The following is a 26,414-nucleotide window of genomic DNA, read 5'->3' on the forward strand; positions in this document are numbered from 1 at the left end:
GCTCCTGCCTCCCCTGCATCCCCAGGCCCCCCTCCTGGACCTGCATCCCGGACCAAGAGCCACCCCCACACCGAGCGTGTCTCGGAGGGTGGCGGATCGGAGGCCGGGCCCGCGCGAGGAGCCGCTCTGCGCCGGGAGCAGCAGCCCCTGCAACGCGGAGGTCAGGCAGCTGCCCWCCGGCCAGGGGCCTGAATCTGCATCTGCCTTTCTATTTATTTACTGAGCTGTGAGGAATTGGGGGTGATTATAATGCTGCCATGGAGAGGGTAGGGGCAGTGATTTATACCAATATACAGATTTAAAAATCTCCTGCTTGAACCCTAGCAGGAAAAGAAATATTACATAGTGAAATGCTACGGGAGAGTAGTGTATGGAACATGTACGGATAGACCTAGATAAACTTCATTAAGTTGACCTTGGGTTTTAAAACATGGAGCAGAAAAAAAGTCAGAAGCGATCAGGAATGAAATGAAGTAGGAGCTTGAAATAACCCCTGTCAGAGAAAAAAAAAAAAAAAACTGTTTTTTTAACTAGATCTTATTTACCAAAGAGAGGTAAACGTGTAATGCGGGATAGGGGTGGGTGTGTGTGTGTGTGTGTGTGTGTGATACCCCTGGGGAAATGAGGGCGGTGAGGGAACGGATGGCAGATTGAAAGCACACGCTGCTGAGCTGGCTGCTGCGACCTCCAACATCTGGAGGGAGCTTTAATGCCGAATGATGAAATCCCTCTTCAAGTTACACTCCAAAGATGGCTGCTGTTGGAGGAGACGGGCCCTGCAGCAGGCGCTATCCATTTAACACAGACTACTGCTTTTGTTGCTAGGCTACAAACAGGACCTACATTTGTAAGCAAAAAAAAAAAAAAGTATCTTTTAGCGTTGCTGTGATTTGCTTTAACCACCATTCAGTTATTTTTTATTACTACAGGAAGAAAAAAAGCATATTGCAGGCAAGGATTTTTTTTTTTTGATTTAAATACCTGTTTGCCAGTGGTAGCTGCTCTGGGGAAGAGAAACTTGGCAAGTGGCTTTGATAGCGTTTGGTGCAGGTATGTTGCCTCAGACCTCCCCCGGTCATCAGCTTTGCTTCTTCTTGGAAGCAAACAGAGCAAATAGAGGAATACCCTTGCTTAATGACCCTGACAAGGCTGCGAGGTGTTGTTTTGTCATCYTATGAAAATGCTTTATTCCCCTAAAAAATCCATTAGTGCTTCTCATTTAAAATAATTATATTGGCTTGATTGACCTACCTGGAGAACGTGCTGTGTTCTTTGCAGAACAGTTGAAATATGGGTAGTCCCAGGGTTTGACTTTGCACCGCTGCCTTGCTGATGTGTTGTAGTTTTGAAGTAGAATAGGTCATGTTTTACAAGCGGGACAAGCGGGTGGTGGGTATTTCTCCAAGAAAGGAAAAATCTGGAAAACAAATTTCTGAAAGGAAAACAAAGTTTGTTTGCTTTTTAGGCAGAGAAGTTCCCCAGGAAACCTATGCTTTATTTAAGGAATAAAAAGCCTAGCAAGATTCTTAAATATTTATCTGTTGAAGATGCTTCAAAAGAACTAAGCTCTGCAAAAACCAACAGCCAAGTAGCCCTGGTTGTTTCACTTTATGTTAGAAGCAGAGAGATGCTCCTCTCCTCTTTTATAGCAGCATTTTCCTCAACCTGAAGATTTTCCAGCCTACATCTCTTGTCCTGGAATAGGACATTGACTATTGGACATCAGGCTGTTAGGGCACAGCTTTGAAGAATGGAGATCTGGGGGCCTAAATATGTCAAACCTGCTTTTTTTTCTCTCCTGATGACTCTGTACATGACACTTTTTCAGCAGCACGTAGTTATAACTTTTGAACTGTCCTGTAACCTACTGGAGTGTGATAAGAAAGAGGTACTGTTGTTACCTTCTATTTTTAGTGGGTTTTAAAAGAGAAATGTAACTACAGTCTCCTTTTCCAAAAAGGGGCCACTTGTCTGCTTCTGGAAGATTTAGGGAATTGTGTTCTGGCCTAAGTGCCTTTAATTCACCTGGACTTAGGTGTCTAAGTTCTGGTAAGGGCTAAAGTATAAGTGAAACTTTCCTTTTCAGCATTTTTGTAGGCTAGTTTACCAGCTACTTTACTCTTACAGGAAGGTTGTTTTGATTGTAGGTTCAAACTCCCAGTGTGCCCTGTGTTGTGTAACAGAGGGTTGCAGGTTACGTTTTGGAAGTCGGGCACTAAGAGGTGGGGTGTTACCAACTTCTTTATCACATATTTTTTTCTTGGTGTCGTCCACTCCCTCAGCTTGGTTTGTGCTGACTTTCCCAAATCACAGTCAGGAGCAGTAAAAGGATGTTCTTTCACTAGCCAAGACTGTTTCTGCAGACAAAGGCACCAGAGGTTGTAAACTGAGCTCCAGCTGGGGTAAAAACAAAAAGTAGCAGAAAATTCTTTATAGGAAGTAAAGCAGCTATTAACTTTATCTGGTAGCAATCTAAGGATGCTTACCAAAGGATCCCCATGCAGGAGAATTCTGCCTTYTGTATGTGTTCAGAAGAAAAGTATATCTAGGGTGGTTCTCAGGCCTGTTTCTCTCATGGAGAGCTCATGGTATCACTCTCCCCAGTACTAAAAAGTTGTTTCTGTCCTTTAACCATTGTCAGAAATGCCCCTCTACTCCACAGAGTGCTGGCAAAAGCTGTTTTTCTCTCTCGTGAATGGATGTTGTGGCATTAGAGATGCTCTCTGACTCTGAACAATAATTACAGCTTTGAAAATGTGCATTTAGATCAGATATGGAATTCACAGCTATATCAGCAAAAAATCTCTCTGTTGTTCTACCTCCAGTTTCAGTTTATGATCTGTAGAAATTACTGATACTGGATGAAGTTTCCCATTTGTGGAATGGCTTTTGCACAGAGTGCAAATCACATACACAAATATAAATGGTTGCAGTGAAGGCAGAAAATCTGCTTTAATCATTTTTGTACTGCWGAGCGAGGTCAGGGTGTCCACATTTTCCCAAAGGAGATAATTGTGCAGTCCTCTGGATTACTGGGTCACGCAGCAGTAACTAGGTCCCTTCTTTGTGGGTCTTTTCAGTGCAGCATTAGTAGCAAGTGCAGTTTAATCTTTAAAAACCTCATCTTTSGTTTGCAACCACATTTCTTTTTATGCATGCTAAAATAAATTATCGAATATCTATGTTGCTCAGAACTGAATATTTTGTTGCTCTCTGAAGTACAGCATTGCCACACTTGCAGCTATTGCTTCAATTTGAACAGTGGTGATAGCGTTCAGTTTTATGTTTAAAAATGCAAACTTTGCACAAGAGCAGCTGAGAGTTGAATTCCYGACTACTCCTGAATCAGCATTTTGCAGATTTGTTTCAAATGTTGTTCTGTTGTTAACCTTTAAACAAAGTTTAAAGTCTTCTGCTGCTGATTCTGGGGCAAAGCTACATGCAGCCTTTGAACCAAGACTGTTTATTAGACTTTATGCTGTTTCTTATATAATTATTTTTAGGAGAGGCCACTCACTTGTTTTTAAGCTCCCTCCCCACTGAGTTAATGGTAGTATTAAACACTAGAGTGCAGAGTGGCAGATGATTCTATCTGAACAGAGAAAGGACAACAAACCTAGGACTTTCAGCCCAGTTCAGAATATTGTTTGGTTGAAAGCACTGACTGCAAAACATATAAAAGCAGTATTGTTTTAAAATATTATTGTAGAAGTTTATTAAAAACACAGAACTGAGGGTGTCTCTTTGGATAAAATAATATCTTCTTTTAGTCCATGATACATGGAAGAAAAATCTCCTTATTCTGAAAGTCCATAATCAAAAACACAGGTTCCTGGGCATGTGCTGCAACATTAGAGGTGAAGCAAAACAAAAAAGCTGACTGACATCATCTGCTTTCTGGGTAAATACTTGCTCGTTTATAGCTCAGTTCTGCAAGATGTTCAGTGCTTGGGCTTCGCTGTTTTTTCACTGCTCCTCATTTTGCAGGTGTAGAGACTGAAAGGTTACAGGAGTGTTTTAAAATGAGAAGGATTCCAAAATGAAAATTCGCATTTTTTTTTCTTACAGTTTCTGAAGATGTCAGCAGATATCCCGTTAAATATTAATATTAAGGAGCCCCGATGGGATCAAAGCACTTTCATTGGACGCGCCAGTCACTTCTTTACTGTAACAGATCCCCGGAATATTTTGTTATCTGATGCCCAGCTAGAAAATGCAAGAAAAATTGTTCATGATTACAGGTATGGCAGTTGATTATTGTTACTGCTGGACCAAATAAGTCCATGTTGGTTTTAAGAAAGACACAGTGTTCATTGCACCACTCTTTCTTCCTGTTATATACCTGTACCCATTAGAATATTCTCTAATAAATGAGGAAGTGGTGTTGTGTGAGAACATCTACCATCACGTTAAGAATACTATTACACTACTATTAAGTCTCTGACATGTAGAAAAAGTGACTGATTTTGCAAATAATTAATGTGACAGCAGAGTTGAAAGCTCTGACATGTTACTCTGTTTGAGGCAAGTAATTTCTTAAATATTTGCAAAGTAAATTTTCAAAGTTTTAATGCTGATGTCTTTGCAAAGATTTTAGCTCTGCAGTTCTCATACAGCTTTGAATAAACAGGAATCTGGTGTTGGATGCATCAGTTCAGCCAACATAATCACATAATAGAAGTTTTGATCATTTTTATTTCAACAATCCATTTAAAAATCAAGGATCTATTAGATCCAACAGTTATGTTTTTTTCTGTTGTTTTTTTAACTTGTCCCAAGACAAGGTATCGTGGCACCTGGCTTGACAGAAGATGATTTGTGGAGAGCAAAATATATCTATGATTCCGCCTTTCATCCAGACACTGGTGAAAAGATGATCTTGATTGGCAGAATGTCAGCTCAGGTCCCAATGAACATGACTATCACAGGTTGTATGATGACCTTTTACAGGTAAGTAATGGCAATATTACACCTCAAACATTTGCTTGCAATTTAGATGAATAAAAATGAATATTGATGTCATCAGAATGTTTTAGATGCATTATAAATGTTTGAAAATATAAAATTTTGCTTCCTTTTGTCTTTCTCTCTGCATTCCTTCACACCCATACTGATTAGTGCTTTCCTTAGAAGTAGCTGTGAGATAAATCCTTGGCCCACTCTAATCCTTCACCAAATATCCCACTTTTCCTCACTATCCCACAAATATCCCACTTGTCCTTAACCAAGACAGTTGAGTGGTCCCAAATCCCATCCTTGTAGGAGAGCCTTGTGGAGGACAAAGAGGATAAGACACCTGGTAATTCTAACCTTAGTGATCGGGCATTTAGGATGTGCTGTCTGCCAAGTAAGTATTGAATAGCTTCAGTGTAATAATTGTTGGTACCTCCAGCACCTGTGAGAGCCTTCCATTTCCTCAGAAGTCCTCAGTTCACCAGTATGAAGAAGTCTTTAGTGGAAGCCTGTGTCTTTTGTTAATAGGCTTTATGCAGGCTTTATGCTAGAAACGTATTAGTGAAATAAGGCTTTATTAGCAAGGACTAGAGGAGGGTTCAGAAGAAATACCAATATAACTTTCAGTGATGGAATTTCTAAAGTACCTTGATTCACATTCCAGAAAAGCAATTCTGAAAGGCACTTGTGTTTGCATGTGTTTGTGTGTCTATAAAAGCACTGGTCTGTCAAGAATACAAATAAAACCACCAGTGCAACTGCCCACAAACACTGCTGTTAACAGGTTATGCTTATTTTTATGTGTTCTGTTATTAGTGATAGTAGTTACAAAAGGTATTTATATTTTTTCTGCATGATTGGTAGAATCGCTCTAAACTGAACTGCTTRTTATCCTGGAAGACATTACTTTTTTGGAGAAATATCCTCAGCAGTGTGAATGGAACTGTGCAGAAGTTCTTGGATGGTGAATTTTAGTTTCCATCTTACTGCACATCCATATGTCTTGGTTATTGCTGGTTACTGGAAAAAAAAAAAAGGCAAATTCCTCATTCTGCCTAGGGAGGCTCTTAGCCTCGCAGGAAGGTAGTGTGAGTCGTGTCTGAACTTTGTCATAGGGGRCCTAATATCCTCTGTGTTGCAGTAGCTCAGGAAACACAAAGGTGGATGGGGAAGAATTGCTCATGCATGAGAAGAAATGAAGAAAATCCGCAGTGACGGAGAAAATCCAGCTAGTTTATCACTGTACCTTTACATCATAGTTAGATACTGAAACCAGAAGGAAGGGGAAGACCCTTTCAAATCATCCAAATCCCCTTCCCCYCTCCCCCCAAGAAATTACGTATCTTCCCATTTCAAAATCAAAGTCATTTTTAGTGGCAAGGTGCAGCAGAAACTTGAATATTTTCTCCTTAGGTGCAGAGTTTGTGGCCCTGGTACACAGGAACACCTAACCCCTGGTATAGTCTCCCAGGCTCCAACTATCTGTGGACCAGGAATTTCTTAGTCCAAAAGTACTACAGCCATTTAGTACACTTAGTTACTTATTTATGATACTTTTAAAATCTCTTAAATAGAGTAACTTGTACTTTTGTTAGTAAGACAGTATCTCATTGACTGAATTGTTTTATTCAGATAAACAAGAACCTCCGCCTGATTATAGTTTGAACTGTTTTTTCTTGATTTCCTGCGATTTTTCTCTTCTGTTGTTTCAACTATGTTTTTAAAAATAATAATAATTGTTTCTTGTTTTAAGAACGACACCAGCGGTGGTTTTCTGGCAGTGGATTAACCAGTCCTTCAACGCTATAGTCAATTACACAAACAGGAGCGGTGATGCCCCCATCACGGTCAGGTGAGACACTAAACCACACAGTTCTGGTGTATTTGTAACTAGTTCTCCAATGCGTTGGACACAGTTGRGCTTTAAAGTTTGAGGTGATAGACAGACGGGTTTGGGAATCTATATTTAATACCAGCTTGATAGGTTTAGAATAGATGAGAATTAGAATTAGGTGAGAATGATGGAGATGACATCTGCCTTTCTCCCTTTAAAGATGGGTCTAAGCACCATGATTATAAGCACCTAAACAACAACATAGGATTTGCTAGGAGCCTGACTGCACGGATCAATCAGTCATTTAAAAATGCTGCATCAGTTTGGTGTTATAGCACAGTATTTCTAAATTGATGTTTTCTGTGGAACTTCATGTGTTGCCTCCGGTGTTGCCTTCTGCCTGTGTCCTGCAATGCAGCACATGCAACACCGTGTGCTTATTTGCAAACTGGAGCCTTTAAGGAGGTGGCCTGCATGCTACTTGCATCTGCTTGAAGGCAAAGAAAGAGATAAAGGAGGTGCAGAATGCTAAAAATCATRAATAGGAGACTAATTGCAATGCTTGCCTCCCTGTTTTTGGGGCAGGCTTGCTTGCTGACCTCCTGGAGAAAGTGGTGGATTAGAGGGTAAACAGACACACCTGCTAGTTGAGAAGCATGTAAATTATATTTGAAAGCAGAGTGAGTGGAATTTAGATGTTTACAGCATAGCTTGTGTGGGTTTTGGTGCAGGTGATACCAGTTACCATTGTGCATATTGTCTTAGATATTTAAGTTGGCTATGTAAGTTTAAGTGATTAGAAAATTGAATATAGAAAAGTTAAAGTGACATAAATGTAATTGTTGTGTATGTAGAAACATTTCTATTTTTTTTTAGCCAGCTGGGAACAGCCTATGCCTCTGCTACCACGGGTGCTGTTGCAACTGCTTTAGGACTTAATGCACTAACCAAGGTATTGTTGATATTTTTTCTCATTCTTAAATATACTTTGCTGTTCTGTTAAATATCAGTGGCTCATTTCTTCTCCAGTGCATCTGTGTCATGTTGTGCACAGCTCCCAGTATGGAGCTGTAATTGCTTTGACACCTCCCTTGTTYAGATTCCAGCTATATTTTCTCCCATATAGATGGCTTCAATACATTTCGAATGTCTGGACGCTATTTTGGTAACACAAACTATCCAAAGAAGGTGCCCGTTTTGCAGTATCTTTATTACTTGTTCAAGTATCTAAATAGCTTTTGTTAACTGGAGTGGATGTGTAATTATAAAAACGTGTGTCCAGTATCTGAATATGACTATAAAAGATAGAGGTGTGTTTTTAAAAGGGTAGTATTGCTTCAGCAAAAGTGGCCGCTGGCTCTAGACTGGCTGTAAGAAATCGGCAGCATRTGCAAGTTTTATCTCTTGAACTGGTTTCATGTAGAAAATTAGATTTTTTWAAATAAATGCACAGTATGTTATATAAAAGATTCCTTACAGAAAATAACAAAAATGTGTTGTGCACCCCTTTGCTTATGCTTTAATGTGTTGGGAATGATAGAGTATTGGCAAGTTATTTAATAGAGACTATTTTAAGAGAGTAAATCAGGTTATATAATATATCGATGAGATGAATAGTTTCTGAGTCAGCGGCCTTAGATGCAAAGCAGCTGGTATAGACGTGCTGGTTTAACCTTGCCAGTGGAGACACTGATGTTAAGGTCCATTTAGCGTTGCCCTTGGGTTGACAGACATATTCAGAAGCTGACACTGCTCTGCAGTGATGCTACCAAATTAAGATCTTTTTTTCAACTTCGTGCTAGTGCTCACTGTGATGGAAGTACTTATGACTTAAATCTTGTTTGTTTGTTATTTTGCTGCAGGCCTCACTGGTGAGTTTTCACCAAATTTTAAATTTAAGGAAATAAATTTGGTCTATCGCTAGTACATGAAATGCATCTTAGTATGACCCTTGGAAAAAAAAATCATAATGTGTTTTTTTTTCCTGTATTTTTTCTCTCTATGCTTTTCACAGCATGTCTCACCTCTCATAGGAAGATTTGTTCCTTTTGCTGCTGTTGCAGCTGCTAACTGTATTAATATTCCACTAATGAGACAAAGGTAAGAAAAAGAAAGAAGATCACTCATTTTAGAGGGAAATGATGTTGTCAAGTAGATTAGCACATCACTAAATTAAGCATGTTATATCTTTAGTTTTTTTTCAAAACCTTGCTAAAATCTCATGCAGTCTTGTTTTGATTGATCAACTGTGACTCRTATAAAATAGATCATGCTCATTCTCTTTAGATAAATACCCATTTATTTCTTCAGTCTTGAATCTCAGAARTCAAGTACCTGTCCTCCACAACTTGATCATGTGGACCCTTTAAGTACAAGCTCCTATTAGGAAAAATAGAGTCATTTCAAAAATGATTCTTCGAATTCCACATAGAAAAGTCGTAGAAGTCAGACTCTGCAGTTCTGTTCGGTCATCTAAGATTAAAAAAAAATGTCTTTTCACACAAATACAATTTCACATGTAATCTGATTTGACTAGAACTGAAAATAGAAGTGGGGAAAAAACAAATTGAAAATGTCCTGTTATGAAGAGAGGGCTATTGTGGGGAAGGAGGAAGGAAGTATGAAGTTCAATCCATTGTAGTATTTYATCCATGTTTTAGATATGGAATGGAATTTCGAATTTGGTTTGGAATTGGCGTGGAGTGTTTTGGAGGGGATTTTCACAAAGACTTTTTTTTTAGTTCAGTGAAACTAATTTTCCTGTGTTCCATATGTTGTCTGTGAGAAAAGACAGTCAACTTGGAGAGCAGTCCAGAAAGTTCAGCTTTTCTGAATTGCTTTTTGAAGGAACCTGCCCCRTCTTCAGACTGCAGAGATAACAGGTCTTCTCTTTTCCCCTTTGGAATGCATGTGATCAGGCTCCGGTGGTAGACTGCTGTTACAGATACTCAACTGCTCACTTTTTCCACAACTCCTCTGTCTTTTGAAATCTTTTGTACCAAAGAGTGCTAAAGACGAACTTGGAAAACAGAACTCCATGGATTTATATCTTTCAACAGGGAACTCAAGTTTGGAATCCCYATCACAGATGAGAATGGGAACAGACTGGGTGAATCAACCAAAGCAGCTCAGCAGGCAATTACTCAGGTGGTTATATCAAGGATTCTGATGGCTGCTCCTGGCATGGGTAAGGATAACTTCAGTCAATATAGCTTTGATTAGTAGTTTCTGAAGTGAGGAGAGATGCTTTTGCAGAAAGAGTTATAACTAGCAGGTAGAGATATAGTAGCAACTTCTACTTGAGAGAAATTGGTTTAGGGAAGAGTGTGTGTTTTGACCAGTGTCAGCTTTTTGAACTCAGGTTTAGTTTATTGTGAAGTTAGAAACTGCACTTACTGGGGAATCTATCTTTGTAAAGTAGCAATCTAGTGTCTTGAACTGACAGAATGTAAATGGCTGTTAAAATTGTCTTTTAATATATTAGTTCATCTTAACAGAATATTAAAACAGAATGCCTTTTTCTTCAAGGTTCATGTTTTGCTTTCTCCCATTTGCAGCAATTCCTCCCTTTATAATGAATACATTGGAGAAGAGAGCCTTTCTAAAGGTTAGTCTTGTCAACAATCTATATGTATATGTTTATATCGCAAGTTAATATTTTCATGTTATATTTAAAATACTATTTAAGTCTTCATATTTCCCTACCAAATAGAAAACAAATTCTTGTGCTACTGAAAACCAATTATTGTCTTTTCCTGTAGGATAAGATGGGAGTTTGAATTTTCAGAAAGAAACATAAAAACTTGTAACTGTGGCTTAACTCTATTAAAGTATTTTAATGAGTAGTTAGAGAGTGTTAAGTATTAAAATGTTGAACTAAAATTCAGATGCCTCCGACTCTGATCAGGGATTAACTTTAAGTCCAAATCTGGGAGAACTTAAGTAATTCTTTCCATTAAAAAAATCAAATCTCAACGGAAACCAGTCACAAACAAGCTGARGGAGCTCTGCTGCTGATTCAGGAAAACAGTTACCCATAACCAGAGTTTAAGTCATAGGCATGACCCAATTGTTGTGAAGGGATGAAGGAATAACAAATGCAGGTACTTGTCTGAATCAAAGCCTTAATATTTTAAATGATGTTCAGAGCTAGATGAGCTCCAAACCCTTAAAACTACCAGTTTTTCATTTTTCTCACTTCACTGCTCCATGTACACGAGATTTTGCCAGATGAATTTGGTAAAATGCTTTCAGATGTCTACTCAAACATGATCCTTCCTTAAACACGCCCTGTACTTCCCAAACACATCCTAAGATGCTCTGAAAAGGGTGAGTAGAGCACTCMTCATAAAAATGGGCCAAATCAGAGACATTGGACTATGGGAGCAACAAGGCTGTACACCTAATCTACTGAATTAGATTATTCAGTTCCTTACATCATTTGAAAATGGTTGGGTCTTAGTATATAAATGAGACACTAGGAAGAAGTCCCAAGTGTCTTTGAATTTTGAAAACCTTGTTTTCTTTAAGCACTTCTTTTTTTATCCTGTTTTTTTTTTAACTATTTCTCATGATTTAAGAGGAAATGCAGCATTTGAGATTTAGAGTAGAAGCTTGTGCAAGATGTTTATATCTCCTAAAAGAAGCGAGACTGCAATTCRTTCAAACGAACTATTCTATAACATAAATGCCCTTTACTGATTTGGCTATTTCAAAATTATCTTTTGAGCCCTACCCTGTTGGGACAGCAACTTTGAGCAATTATGTTCCTGAGAATAAATTAGTCAAAATAGCGATTATTTATTTTTCAATATCAAAATATTTGTAAATTTAGAGCAAAGATAGTTTTATGTAAGTTTGACAGGGGAGAGATGTCACAAATGCTAGTCAGTTCAGCTGTCAAATACATGACATTTGTGGAAGGTTTTCACGAAGTTTGGAGACAAATATCGATAATTTTTTTATGCAGTATAATCAATCTAAGGGTGTTGTGAATTTTTCAGATCAGCAAAAATGAGAGATTTCTTCAGTGACTGCTCAGTGGTCTTTGGTACCATCATGACCGCTTATGCTCACCTGTTCCTCCCCCTCAGCCTCAAAGACTGTGAGTTCAGGTGAAACACTGCTCCGCAGGTAGTCAGTGGTAACACTTGGTATAGATTAGTATTAAAACCATTAAGGAATGAGCTGCATTTTTAACAAGCAGCTTGTGCATGTTCTTTTGAGGTTTCAGAAGCACCATCCCACCACCCACACAACGCTTCACTAACTCATTTCTCTTAGCCTTTGCTTTGCACATCATCACTCCTGAAAAGAGTTTTGTATGCCTGCCAAAGCCCATTAGCCAGCATACAAGCAGGCCAGAAAATAAGCAAATGGTTGGGAAATAATAAAGAAAATAGAGGAAATAATAAAGAAAATAGAATGATGGTCTGCAGTGGGATAGAAACAAATACCTCTGGACTGCATATCTCGAGATAGCAGGATGTCACTCTCTAATGTTTGAAGTAAAAGTAGGCTACATAGCAACGTTCATCCCCATCTTCTGATACTGTTTTGCATGAGGACATTTTGATGGAAATGTTGTTGGGAATTACAATATTCCCTGTAGTTACAGTTAGAAAATGGTTCAGGAATATATTCAAAATAAAAACACATGAACACATAGTTGCTGGTTTAAAAAGAATCTAATTATTTCTTGCCTTGAAAGCTCTAAATGTGTTTTTTATTTCCTAGACTTCAGCAGTGGCTTTGGCAGGCATTTTGTGTTATTAAGCACTGTAGTGGTTCCTGGTGATGAGGCTGATTAATGCCTGCATTCATTATCCTGTTGATTTACACTTGACTAGCTATGGGCAGAAATGAGTTTGCTGCTGTGAAAAGAGCCATWAACAACATTATTGCGAGGCTTAGGAGTTACAGATTTTACATATGACCTTTTTCCTAAAGAAATAATTTTTCTTCTGTAAAATGCTCTTTAAACTCTAATTGACACTGAGGTTTTAATTTATATTACCACTTTTGCAGATTCATCTACTGTTTCTCTCCTATTTTGCATATCATGTTGACATTGAAGTTGATTCCACTAATTTCCTCTTGCATCCTATAAAACAAGCCACTTGGATTGTTAAACTGCAGCTAAAATATGTATTCAAAACTGTTAAAATACTAGAACAGACTTTTTTTTTTAATTACCACTCTTGAATGTCTTATGCCTTAGATTCCTCTTTGCATTCCTAATTTAATCATCATGTCATTTATTCATCTTCTAGAAAACAATCGTAGTTAAGCTGGGAAAGCTGGAACACTTTGAGGTCTAACAATGAAAGGAAGCATTTAGGAAAGCTTTGATTTTCCTTTTGTCTTTTGTTTGCTTAATTATCATTTCTGCATTTTCTTGGTCTGCACTAACTGCTATATGATTCACAGAATCACACACTGAAGTGACCTCTAGAGATCACCTAGTCCAGCCTCTCTGCTCAAGATTCCATGAAGTCATCTGGAAATTAAATCCTAAATCATTTGAAGCTGCCTTCTTCCTAGGTTAAGTGATAGATCTCTAGCACACTAAATACCTTTCTCTATTTTATCTCTTTGTAGGGATGTACAGAGGTACAGTCTGTATTTGAGATTTGCTTTTTTTTTTTCTCTCTTTTCAGAATTATTCTCTAGGCAGTTACAATTCTTAATAGTTACCTTTTGGATTTTTTTTTTTTTCCCCACCATGTATTTTCCCTCACCATCTTTCTTAGTTAGTGTAGTCTGGTAACTCTTGGAAAGTAATGTAACTTTATCATCAGATCGGACACTTTAGCAAAATAAATTCCAACAAATGTAACAGGCATCACTTAGGTTGCATCTACTGTTAAGGCAGCTCTAGTCTTTTAGTTTAATGATCAACTAAGTTAAAGGTTTGAAACCACTATCTGATAATATTACTGTCATGATACCCTCTAAGAACCCTTTTCTCTATTAAATAAAAATGCTTTATAAAATAGATGCTTTTCTGTTAAGTGTCTCAGCTCACACTGCTTAGTATTCCTCTTGTCTTAGTCTTCCTCTTAAATGGGGAGTCTTTCRCAGTATAGAATTTGTGTTCTTTTCCCAAATACATGTAATAGCTGCCAGTCTCATCACAATTCCTGTGTCCTCATACCTGGGCTGTGATAAGCACTGTCTGAGGTCTGCTCTTCTGGTRTACCTCACATCCTCTCTTGCCCTTAACTCTCCCAACCTCCAAAGCTTAATTTCTTTTTTCAGTAAACTTATATCAGCTGAGTCAAGTTAAAATGAACATAGCAGATGCCAACACAGCAGAGAACTGTTAAATTCACACTTTATGCTTCTTGCTATTGTTATCTTTTCCTATTTATCTATTGTTGCAGGGTTTTGCTGAATTGCACACAGTTCCTCCTGCACTCAGTTCTGGATTACAGACTGCCACCAAGAGGAACAATCTTCTACATCATTTCCTCTTCACTYACACTCTGGAGAGGGCTTATTTCAGGCTTGTTTTCTGTGCTTTACATATTGCTTCTAGCACCAGCATCAACCTACTGAGCTTTCTAAACCTCTTTTTCTCCAGTTCTGCTTTTACCTACTGACCAGCTCTTGTACACCAGTTCTCCCTTAACTTCTACAGCTTGAGAAATGCTTCTTGCACAAAGCATCAACTTTATACTTATTCACTCTAATGTGTAATTGAGTCCTTCGCAGGTTTGTTTCAAAATCACCTTTTTGTTATAGAAGCAGTTGTGTGTGGGTCTTACTTATTGAAGGTACTTGTTTTATTGTAACAACAAAAGCCCATTGCAGCAGTCTCATTTAACCAGGTCTAGTTTTATTTCATTAGTAATTAATTTGAACTAAAATTCTAACACAGAATGGGGGGTTCCTAAATCATTGAATACCTACAAGAAAACTTACATTCCTTGGCACATAGTTCTGCAAAAATCAAAATATTGAAGGAGATGCTTAAAATAAGCATCYGTATCTTACAGGCTGCATTCTGGTGTTGTTCTGTGTTGTTTGCTCACTTTTTCCACCACTTTTTCTTTCATGAAGGAGCTGAGTTCTTGCAGAACTAGAATCACTAGACTGATGTGTARGAACTTACCCGTGTAACCTACAGAGAAAATCATAAGAATAGAGAAAGGGCTAAGAGAGGCTGGATCCCTCTCCTTTATTTTTGGAGGACAACTGCTGTGGCACACAAAGAATTGCCCAGCTGTAAATTAGAACTGTTGAATGTCAGTGGAGAGAGGGGCTGTAGCTACAGCTGCCCCTGCAGAGAGAGTCTCAGTCCAAATTTGCTGTGCCCCTCAAGACCTTGTAAGCCAGGCTGTATTGCTCCAAAAGGTRGCTCTCTTGATAAATTCTGAGGGCATAGGGGACTCATAGAAGAAATGGTCTCACACTCAAGTCAGAATTGGGACACAAGGAAAASAGTCAACTGCCCAGTTTCAGTGACACTTACTCAGAATAGGTGTGGAATGATATCCCTGGGCATTTTCTATTACATTCAAAGGAATTTGCATCAGACTCTCAGAGCTGAGATTTAAGATATTCCAGTAACTATTTTGCCTTATTTGCATCTAACAGTCCTTCAGATGTAATCTGTCCCTTACACTACAGGAAATTKCCAGGAAGGTAGGAAAGGGGGGAAAAGAGACATCATACTCACTGTGCGTGTTTTTTTAACAGAGATTTCCATGGATGAGTGCTCCCATTCAAGTTGGATTAGTTGGCTTCTGGTGAGTGATTTCCTTGAATCACATCTGCTATTTTAAAATGTACCTGTAAGGTTTTTCTGAAGGAAGAAGTGGAAATATTTTTATTTAAAGGAAAAGCCTATGCAGATTAGGGCTAGAAACCACAGAAATTAATCATTCCTCAGTTGAGTTGAGGAAGTTCATGAGACCAGCGCAGTTACTTTACTTGTAACTGATAATGATATAAACAAAAGTAAGCATTTAATAAAATGAAGAATATGCCAGAAGAAGAGGAGGGAAGTGGGAAAACAGGAGTGGCAAAGAAAGGGCACWGAGCAGCTTAATTTAAAGGGTGCTTCAGCTGTTCTCTCCATCACTGATGACTGGAATCTAATCCTGTAGTTTTGATGAATTCCTGAAGCAGATCTCATTGAGGACTTGAATGTGTCTAGCATTTTAAGTTGTCCTGTGCACCTATGTAAAGTTCTGTGAAAGGACATTGAACAAGAGTTTTATATGCATTTGTAAGCATAGCACTGATGCATTTTCAACTGGATAGCAGGTAAAAGAATCTATAAGGTATTACACAGTGAGAATGTGAAGCATTACCCAACAGTTCCTGTCTGGAAAACAAGTAAATGAATAAAAAAAATAAAGCAAATAAGCTTTCTACCTATTTACCATGCTTAAGGGTTTAGATTTTTTTTAGTATCCTCAACATTGTAAACCCCTTTTTTAATCTTTTCTAGTCTTGTCTTTGCAACACCTTTGTGCTGTGCCCTGTTTCCTCAGAAAAGGTACGTAGTCCTGTTTTGTTGTTCTTATTTTAATGTTAACACTTCCAGTGCATGCAAGGTTACTGCAGAAAAGACACACAAATAATGCCTGCTCGAGCACACAGTCTCACTTCCCACATAACAAATGGSATAAGCATGAGAAAATTCATCAAAACAATAACTATTATTTATCAACAACACCTAGTAACTGAATTTGGTTTGTTTATAAACACCTAGCAGCTTCAGAGATGCATTTATAGAGGGGTAGCGAGCAAGCAGACAGGCTTAGGGGAATTGTTTGTACAATCTATTTCAGACTGAAAATGTTGGGAGTTGTGGGGTCAGGGAAAGACTTGGAACTTGATAARCTAGGAATCACTGCAGTGATTCATAGAGGCTAACATAGCCCATGCAACACATTGCTGTCCAATAATATTATGATATTTTAAATGCAATCAGATCCATTTAATTTTCAAAGGAGAATTCCCWCTAGTTAGAGAGAACAGCGCTTGAGTATATACATGCTTATTTGTTAGCAGATTAATCTTACTCAGGTAAGAATTTTTCATCAATGCATCACTATCTCAGGACTGCAGGTTGTCACAAGAATAGTAATCTTTATACCTTAAAGCYATATGGAAACTTGAATGGGTTATCTACAATTAAGGTTAGTTCAAACTGCACTATGTAAATGAGGGTCTTGAACTCAATGAACTCTTGCATCAATAGCGGTTGCTAAAACTAGGCACAAGATGCCAAATGCAGCCCCGAAGATGCAAGCTGGAACCAAATCAGTTAAAGGAGTAGGCAATTGGCAATTTTGATGCAATTCCTGATTTTAACCAGGCTCTCAATTTCCTTTTCCTGGAGACTACTGTGCTTACTAAGTTTCATAAGAAAATCAGATCTCAACCTGTATTTAGGAAATTGCAACTATTTACATGACCTGTCAACCAAATTTACTCTTCTGGGAGAGGAGTCTTATAAAATAAATCTTTTATTCAGTTGAATAAAGTCATGCAGTAAGTTAAATAAGCATATACAATGTTTTCTTAAAAAACAAACTTTCAAAAATGGAAGCTACTATTGCCATGAACAACCTTAAGTAACTAGATTCCTAACCTCATGACAATAGCAGTTCAGCTGGTTGTATCCATAGAACATCCTGCTGTCATTTGAGAGATCGTTCACCCCAATCTGTGAACATGACTTGTTCACAAAACAGAAAACACACAAGCCCACAAACAAAAGTTGAACTAGATGCATCATCTTTCTTAGCGTGGAGTCAAGTGCTTGTTATATATAACAGTGTTACTGTTTCTTTTGCTTAGTTCCATGGCTGTAGCACGCTTGGAACCAGAACTGCAAGCCAAGATCCGAGAGAGCCGCCCTGAATTAGAACGTGTATACTTTAATAAAGGATTATAATTCAAGGAAGGCAGAATACCTTTCACAGAGGATCTTGTGAACTGAGTTATGTGCCAATATAGTTGAAGAGAACTCACTTAACCTGTGCTTTTGTTAAACAACTTCAATCATGCACATTATTTTATATTTAAAGACCTTTCCTCATTATAGTGTTTATGTTACAAACCTCATTTGTCCACTTTGGTTTTGATTAAAAAGTTTAACCATACATATATAAATGTTTACATAAGCTCTCAAGCAGCTACAATAATAAAAAAACAAGCGCACAAAGAAAAAGAGATGCTATTATATTGGATTTGCCACCTGTTCCAATAATAGTGGGGCAGAGATCTCTTTGGTAAGAGTCATAGAGCAACTGAACGAAGTTGCCACCCTCTGCCAGCAGGACGGGAAGCTGAACGTGATAGAAGGTTGTGCAGAAAGGGCTTTTTACCAGGAGGCTGATTTGGTTGGAGGTTTTCCCTGTTGGCACAGAACCGTTTCTTTAAGGTGGATGTTGGGGGAGCCTGGAGCTTCTGCACAGTGTGGTACTGTTCAGCAATACAAGCTGCTTTCTTCCTCAAGTCTAATTTTACCAGCATCATGTTGTTCTGCAGTTCTGCCAGTGTTTGGTCCTGAGAAGACAGGATATTACTTAACTTTACCTGCTGGTTTGGGCAACAGGCCTTAGTCTCAATCCCCTGCAACCCCCAACCAGACATCTGTGTTACCTGTCTGGCCAGAATGTCATCACAAGCAGAGAGGGCCTCTCGGAGCTTCCCYGCACTCGTGCTGTGGCAGCACGCCCGCTCTGCAGACTGGAGAGACTCCCCAAGTTTTTGCAGTTCCGACCGCAGCAATCTCACATTCTATAGGAAGGAGAGATTTAACATAAGATCTCCTCAAAGCTAAATGTTATCTTGGTGAGAGTCAGTGGTATCTCTGGTAGCAGACCTTCCAAACATCTGATAAAGGTCTGTTTTGAGCAGATCATTTGCCTTTAACCATTCATTTAAAAACATGCAGTCAACAGCTRCAAATACTCCAAACTAGCAACCACTTTCCCCCACAGAAGTTCCATTCCATAACACAATAGCGAACTTACCTTCTGTCCTTCCTCCAGCTTCTTATCTACATCCATTGTAATGGGTCTGGCAGAGGGAGGTGGCTCCACTAATTTCTGGTATTTGCGCAGCTCTGGGAACAGACAAAAGCAGCAGGCTACAGTACATTCATCAGGGTTATTTTTTTCCTCAAGCTACTTCAGCCCTTTGAGAAAAGATGCCACAGGCAAACTGAGCAAGGCTTTGGATTTGTGCAGGCATGGCTCTTGCACCTTCTTTCAGTTAAACAAAGGGACTTTCTAGGTTCTGCGATCATCRTGTAAACAAGGACAAATCCATCCTGCACACTGTTCCTATCCTCTCCCACAACTCAAAACAGTTTCAGTGTCCAAATCTAGTACAAAATATTCTAACTTTCTGCAGGGAGAACTCAAACATTGTTSAGAGCCAAGGCAGCACCACTTCATTACCTGCTGTTGCTGTATTCAACTCCATCTGACACTGCTCTAGTTTGGMTTTAGTTTCAAGCAGTTCCTGCTGCAGAGTGCCCGAGGCAGCCACTCGCTTTGATCTACGCAGGCCTTGCTCCGAGTCCGTTGCCTTAGCCTGCAGGTTTTCCAGTTTTTGTTTTTCCTCCTGCAGAGTAGCTTGGAGCTCCTCTATCTTCTCATCACGGACCTAAGAAAGCAAATTTGTTTGTAAAAAACAAAGATCTCTTAACACAGTTGTTGCTCACTGAATCTTCAGTAACTTTGTGTCCWTTTCTTCCAGGAGATTTTCTTATATCTTACACTTTACTCACTAAYCCTAGCACTTAGTGTCCTTAAGTGAAGGCAGTGAAACCATTTCCTGAGCTTATTTTTTTCCAGCCTTTCCTCACAAAAGATTTTAGAGATTTGGCATCTTCAGAGATCAWTCACAGAACTTGTGTTAACCTGCAGATTGTAAAGCAGGTTAGTACAGAGTGAAGGGGTGAAGGAAAACTTTATATTGAGCAAACAGAGGAATTGATACTTTAGAGTGTAAACTAAGGGCTGAAAAACAGAAAGCCTGGTGATCTGCATAAAGCAGTAGCCAAAAACTGTGGATTGAGCTATCAAGGAATACTGCAAGCACACAGAAGCAAAACCCTTGCTCTCAATTCACACAATTATCAGCTTCCTGATTCAAGCATCTTGCCTCCTTTCCCAAACCCACTACCACTTCGTAATGTCATTCCATTGCCCTGAACAAACCTGGATCTCCTCTTGGTAATAGTCAGTAAGTGCCTCCTTCAGGTTGTTCARTTTATCTTCATACAGTTCCTCTAGCAGCTCCTTCTGGGCATCCACGTGTTGGCTACAGAGAGAGCAAATAACTGCAGGCATCAGATCTGGCTGCGTTTGGTCTCCCCTCTCTATCACAGTTCACTCGATTCTTCAGGTGATCAGAACAAGCTGTACCTGCACCACTGCTCTTTCTGCTGCAGGTGCTCCAGCATCTCRTTGCAGATCTCTTCACGGAGGCGCATTTCTAGTTGCAGCTTCTCCTGCCGCTCTTGCACCAGCAGCTCTCGTGCAGCATCCACTATACGCAGCAAGTCCTGCAGTAAGGACACCAAACTGCTTTGTCCACGCTGCACAACAGAAATAAAGCCTAGGGAAACAAACCCTGCTGATCTTGGACCTCCTGCCTGAGTGAATCAAGGTTTAAAGGTGCTTTCAGTCACTTGCAAAGAGAAGCTGCCAGCCTTGCTTTGAATTCCTCTGCAGTGAGACTGCCTAGACACCACATTCCACATGGAACTGTCTCTAGAACAGTTTCTCTTTCTACACTACTCAGGACTGCACTGGCTTTTGCCACCTTGGCACATTGCAACTGAAGTCTATTAATCTTTCAATTTCCATCTCTTAATCTAGCTCCTCCATCTCTTAATCTTTCAGCAAGTCCAGCTGCGCATGCAAAGGATCTGGAAGAGTTGCTTTTTTCCTTAAAGGCATCTGTTTTGCTTTCTGATCTCTAGGTTTCTCCCTTGCATAGCAGAGTATGGTCTGCAACTGAGCTCTTACTTTCCCCTTTCTACAGATGCCRAATTGCTTCCAAATTAAGCCTGTGCTTCAGATTTTGATTGTTGAATCTTTTCATGGATYCCCAATTTCTTGGTCTAAGGTTCCCATATCTTTCTGGGGTTCTCTGTGATCTCTATTTTTGCTGGGCTCCAGYTTTCAGATCAAAACTAACAGTCATGTTCATGCCCTTCTATCTGGAAAGGAGGTAAAACATACCACTACCCACCTCTTTCTCATACATGGTGATTTCTGTTTCATCCTCACTGTCATCTTCTGATTCCGCTTCTTTTGCCACCGCCTCTGGCCCCTGGCTGGTTCTCCTGCTGTGCTCTTTGATGATTGATTGTATGGATGGAAGTCCTACCTTTGTGGGAGGTGCCTGAACAAGCTGAAGGAAAAAGGCTACCATTACTTCAAGTCCACAAGCCTGCAAGTCATGCAGTCCTGAATTGGGACACTTCTCTGCCCTTTGTCAAGCCTCTAAGTTTAGCAGAACTTGGAAAACTTGGAAACTTGAAGAGGAAATAAGTCACTGAAGAAGCAGGGGAGGACTTGCAAGCATCCCCACCTTCCCTTGTGATGGAAAGGGCCCCATTCCCACAGAAGCAAGAAGTATCCCAAGCATTCCATGATTGAGATGTACAACTTACCTGACTGGCAATGGCTGAAAACTTGGCCACATACAAAGTCTCATCGTATGTAGATGCACACTGGTTAATGTTGACAATCATGCAAGAGCGTCCACGTCCAGTGAAGAATCCCTGGAACACCCGTGTTAGCTTGCTGTCCCGGAAGGGAACCACAGTCTGCTTCAATCTATGGGGAGACCCAAGAGTGAGCCCCTGGAAAAGCACAACAGCTTCCCTCATCCCCTCCCATGATGTCTTGAGTACTTGCTTGGACTGCTGGTTCTGGCGGAGGGCAGCAATGCAGCGGCCCAGCGTGTGCAGGGAGGTGTTGATGTTATTTGCTTCTTTCATTCGGTCCCCACTTTTCTGGTCCTTGCAGCGCTCTGACCCCGCAAGGTCACACAGAGATAGCCTGAAGAAGCAGGAGATAATATGACCCTCTGAGTTTGCMCTGTCCTGCCCAGGTTTAAAAGTCAGATACTCTGTGATTATCTTATCCTGCTCACCCTCTTCCAGCTTCCCTAGAGTGCAGGAGCRCCTTTGCAGTGCGGACCCTACCAGGCAGCAGTAGCTTATCTAAACTGTAGGGGCTACACCAGGTGATAGTGTAATAGCTTAGTAGTACCATATTTGAAGATCATCTGTCAGTCTTCAATACAGAGACTTTCCAGGTGCTGGGTCAATTCATTTTCCAGATAATTACATCCCAAGAACAGGCACCAGCAACAAACCAGTTCCGGAACAAGAACAGTTATCCACATTCACCCTCATTAAGGGAGCCTGAAAACTACCAAGTTGTGCTTGACAGCACTTCTCACAAATTCCTTCCCACTGTCAATTCCGGGACTTAGTTGCTCCTTCCAGGCACTTCTAACTGGATCCACCTCAGGATATTCACATACCCAGATCCGTAAACTCAGAGAAGTTTAAAAAAAGTTTAAAAAAATTCCACAGTAGGGAAACACACACACACACARTCCTAAAGGGCATGAAACTCACTCGCTGATTTTGGGAACAACTTCACTGCCACCTCCTTGCAAGTGCAGAATCCGAATAGAAAAGATGCTGTGACTATAAAAAGAAAAACAGATATTTAAAAATAGAAATATGGCCTGTGAAAGCTCCTCAGAATTGCGTGAGTAAGTCTAAACACGCTGTTCCCTCCCCAAACCTGCGACTGGAGTTCTGGTTCATGTGGGTACTAGCAAAACTCTGTTTTTTCCGACCCAGTTTCAGGAGCTTCCAGGCCTCATCAGCATCACGGACATKGACCCAATTTAGATCTGAAAAAGCACACATGCATTGGGCAAGTTAGTCAGGACTCAGTCCCAGTTAGCTCTGTCCCAGCTTCACTGTTGCATTTCCTTGGCATTAGAAACCTCATTTCACCCTACTTAGACATCAGAAACCTAAAGATCACAGCACATGCTCCCCAACACATTCCTGCTAAGTACCAACTCAGTCCACAGAGTACCCCAAGTACAATCCTCCCAGACCCACCTCTAGCATCTAAATCCCTAAGTATTTTGCAGGCAGACATACCTTTCACATAGGGGTTGCCAGTCTGGTCTTCACAGAGCCGCAAYGTCTGCCTCTTGCGGTTCTGGCCTGGTGGAGTTGGTTCCAACAAGTCATAGATTAACTCATTGTAAATTTCAAAGAAGGAGACCCAGATGGAGAACTGCACATCTGCTGTGGTAGTGAGTGAAATACGATCCAGATCAGACCAGCGAGGACCCAGTTCTGGAAAAGAATAAGAGGAAAATGCAGGATTGCTCCTTTCACAAGTTGAACTTGAGTAGCTTAACTTGAAATTTAGGTATCTTTCCTGAGCAGGAAAACTTCCTCTGGCTCAAATCTATTCTATACTCCTCCACTYGAAGCCAGGCATCCTCTAACACCTATACCCAGGCAGACATTCTAAGCTTCCCTTTAGCAGCATCCTCCTTGCTGTATAAGGACTTTCTATGTGCTTGATTTCTACTCTAGGAGTACAGGGTATCATAAACAAAAGCCCCTCTGGAATAAGTTATAGTCCTGGTTACCTTGCTGACTCTTCTGGCCATCCAGTGAGCTACTATCCCCTAGGTTTAACAGTCTGCTCAATGCAGCCTGTCAGCTTCAGCACCCTGCTTTCCACCTATCCCCACTGCATGATGCTCAGCTTCCCAATAAGCTAAGAGAGTCAAGATTCAAGTAATTTTTCATTTCACAAGGCTTTGTTATTAAACCGTTGTCAGCTCTTCCTATACTAACAACACGTGCACAGTTCTTCAGCACAGAGATCCTCATCTTCCTCCTACAAAATTCTTGAGAATGCAGAATCTTCACTCCCTTACACCAAATAAACATTCCTTTCTTCCCCCTGCCCCCAGTTAAAAGCAGCAGTGCAAGGACAGGCTGCCCCCCTGTACCTTCTGTCTGGCTGAGGTCTGAATGGCTGGTAAATTGGCTAGATGAAGAGAGGCCAGCAACTCCACTGTCAAAACTGCCACTTGTGGTGGCTTGAAGCTGGGATTCAGCACTATGGCTCCTCTTCAGTGGTGTTAATAGCTCCTCCTGGAAGAAGTGGAGAGCATGAGTCTGCAGTATTAGCACCATCACTTTCCTCTTAACACAAGTGAGCTAGAAGGAGCTTGCTCACCTCCCAGAGACCCCCCCGCAGCAAGGTCTGTTTCTTGGTCTCTTCCTGCCGAGCCTGCCTACTGTCCAGCCACATCACCTCGCTGGAGAGGGAAGGTTTCAGATCCATGGCTTGATACAGTTGGTCCCCCACACTATTGAAGATGACTGCTAAGGCCCGAGGCAGAATCCCACCGTCTTTAATGGTACCTGAAGCAGTAGCAAGCACAACAGGCTGAGGACTCAGCACACATACACAGATAACTCCCTTAACATGCCACTAACATCTAGTATTCTTCTTACCCTGAATAGTGTGAGTCTTCCCTGAATTGGTGATGCCGTAGGTGTAAACCAGCCAATTCTGCCCATTTAGTACATCCTTTACCACCTGCTTCATTGTAGCATCAAAGAACAACTTCTGCCCCACATCTGGCCCAAAGATCTGCAAACAAGGCAAGGAAAATAGCTAGATCTTTTCTGACTGCTGCTTGTTCAAGYGATACCATACAACTATTGTCCCCTCCACTTCCCCCACACCAAAGGAAAGAGTTGCACAAGAGAACARTGTAACCCACACCGGTATCACTGATCATTAACTCAGCTTTTCTATCTCTAATGGCAGTTTAAGCTCACAAAAATTGCAGGGGGATTGTTTGCCCCGGCTACCTACCTGGCTGAAAGTGAATCTGTGCACTGCTTGTCCCACCCCACGTTCAGTGTTCTTCATGGTGAAAGAGTCCTTGGGGGCTTTTAGAAGCAGAGTTTCCGAGTTCTCAATGCAGACACAGCCCTGAAAGAGCAGTTAAATTCCGTCACCTCAATGGCTCGCAAGAGGCCACAACACAAAGGACTGCTCCTCCAACGAGCTCTCGGTCTGATTAGTTCAGTGTCTTACCTGATCTTCCCCCTTTTCCAGCTCTGTAGACTGCAGGGGCCGAACTCTGAGATACACTTTTACTTTCCCATTGCTATCTTCAGCTGCAGCCTGCAAAGTCAGCACAGGTTACATGCATTGGCCAGAGAAGTCATACAACCATCGCACATCAGACTCAGAATCCTAATGGAAACCAYAGCATAGATCACATGGGACTACCCTGACCTGGTGCTCAGTAATCTCTAGAGCTCCAGCAACACCAGAAGACTTGCACAGAAAACAYTGGGGTGCCTCAAAATGCCTAAGCATCTAGTGCATCAGACCAACAGCCCAAACACCAGTCCCGAGTCAAGCATCACACCAGGAGGCCCTTCTGTTTGTGGCCTTCAGAGCACATCGCTCACAATAGAGGACAYCCTCAATGGAGGGTGCGTAGGGGGAACAGGATCTTCTCTTAAGATTTTGTTCTGCCCAACTCCGAAGTGCCAGTCAGCCCTGTATCACAGCACCTTTTTGGAGCAACACAGCAGTCACAAGCCAAGACTCCATCCTATTGTGTGGGGAAAGAGCTCCAGTCTCACCTGCTGGGAGCCCCCGAGGTCCGGGGAGATGGCAGAGAACTCGGACAGCAGGTCCTTGCGCACATCAGCCCCAAAGCCCGTCGCAGTGGATTCGAGAACAGGGGAGGCTGCAGGTTCTTCATCAGAGAACAGCCCTGGGGAGAGGAGCACCTGGGCCATGGCGTCTCTCAGCACTCCTGGAGGAAGAAGGACACCGTGAAGAGGGGGCAACGCTGCAGCCGCCCCCGGGAGCCTTCAGGAGGCTTCTCTCCCTGCAAACAGCCTCCACGCACACCCCATCACACAACCCCCCAGCCCACRCCCCCTGCACACGCAAACCGCCCTGCAAGGCTTCAGTGGAGCACACACAGCAACCAGTGCGGGGACCTCCACACACCCAGAGCCCCCACGTGAGACCCCCCCACACACAGCCCTGCACACCCTCCTCCAACACACACGCAGCCCCCCCACGCACGACCTGCTCCTCCAAACACCCCCCGTACACAGGCACCCCCACCAGCCACCCACGCGGCAGGGCCCCCTGCACGGCCACCCAGGGCCCCACGAGGCCGCCCCCTCCCCGCAGCCCCGCACCTGCCCCGCGCCCCTCTCGCCTCGGCTCCGCGCGGCGCGGCCTGCGAGCGGTTTCAAACCTCGCCGCGCTGCCCGCTCCGCCAATGGGAGCCCGCGCCTGCGCGGCCGCCAATCAGCGCCCGCCGTGCGGCCGCGGGAGGGCGGGGCCGGCGCCCGGGGCGGTGGCCGTGCGCGGCTGGCTCCCGGCGGGCTTTGCGCGCCGCTCCGCCCTGCCCGTCTCGGGTCGGGCGGGGAAGATGGCGGCGGGGACGGGCAGTGAGTGCGGATCTTCGCCGTGAGGGGGGAGTGGGGAGCGACGGGAGAGCGGCGGCCCGCGGCGGCGGGGCCGGGGCGGGGAGCGGG

General features: G+C 41.7%; 2 protein-coding genes across 3 annotated transcripts in view; one reads left to right on the forward strand and one right to left on the reverse strand.

The window, feature by feature from the left end:
- The window catches only part of SFXN1 (sideroflexin 1), an 18,934-nt gene extending 1,073 nt beyond the window's left edge, over window positions 1-17,861 (forward strand). Inside the window, exons 1-11 of one of the 2 annotated variants that reach the window (XM_026047429.1) lie at window positions 40-160; window positions 4,069-4,241; window positions 4,780-4,950; window positions 6,707-6,805; window positions 7,664-7,739; window positions 8,802-8,887; window positions 9,847-9,974; window positions 10,345-10,394; window positions 15,491-15,540; window positions 16,248-16,295; window positions 17,606-17,861. In XM_026047429.1, the coding sequence (XP_025903214.1) occupies window positions 4,078-4,241; window positions 4,780-4,950; window positions 6,707-6,805; window positions 7,664-7,739; window positions 8,802-8,887; window positions 9,847-9,974; window positions 10,345-10,394; window positions 15,491-15,540; window positions 16,248-16,295; window positions 17,606-17,702 (969 nt within the window). In that variant the 5' untranslated portion in view covers window positions 40-160; window positions 4,069-4,077 and the 3' untranslated portion in view covers window positions 17,703-17,861. Of the gene's footprint in view, window positions 1-39; window positions 161-4,068; window positions 4,242-4,779; window positions 4,951-6,706; window positions 6,806-7,663; window positions 7,740-8,801; window positions 8,888-9,846; window positions 9,975-10,344; window positions 10,395-15,490; window positions 15,541-16,247; window positions 16,296-17,605 lie in introns of those variants that run through there. The other variant, XM_026047430.1, reaches the window with a different exon arrangement.
- On the reverse strand, window positions 17,702-26,085 carry KIF20A (kinesin family member 20A). Its single transcript, XM_026047428.1, has 19 exons — window positions 26,073-26,085; window positions 25,500-25,675; window positions 24,940-25,029; window positions 24,715-24,834; window positions 24,348-24,486; window positions 24,067-24,254; window positions 23,837-23,981; window positions 22,965-23,165; window positions 22,594-22,705; window positions 22,422-22,493; window positions 21,691-21,834; window positions 21,444-21,609; window positions 21,020-21,181; window positions 20,188-20,327; window positions 19,981-20,083; window positions 19,216-19,423; window positions 18,787-18,878; window positions 18,413-18,550; window positions 17,702-18,316 (listed from the first exon to the last, which is right to left on the reverse strand). Exons 2-19 carry the CDS (start codon window positions 25,656-25,658, stop codon window positions 18,047-18,049), a joined length of 2,649 nt encoding a protein of 882 aa, XP_025903213.1. The 5' UTR covers window positions 25,659-25,675; window positions 26,073-26,085; the 3' UTR covers window positions 17,702-18,046.
- Window positions 26,086-26,414: the final 329 nt, after the last annotated feature.

Source organism: Nothoprocta perdicaria, unplaced genomic scaffold (assembly GCF_003342845.1).
Source record: "Nothoprocta perdicaria isolate Ctin4 unplaced genomic scaffold, notPer1 scaffold_5, whole genome shotgun sequence".
In the NCBI taxonomy this organism is placed as follows: Eukaryota; Metazoa; Chordata; class Aves; order Tinamiformes; family Tinamidae; genus Nothoprocta; species Nothoprocta perdicaria.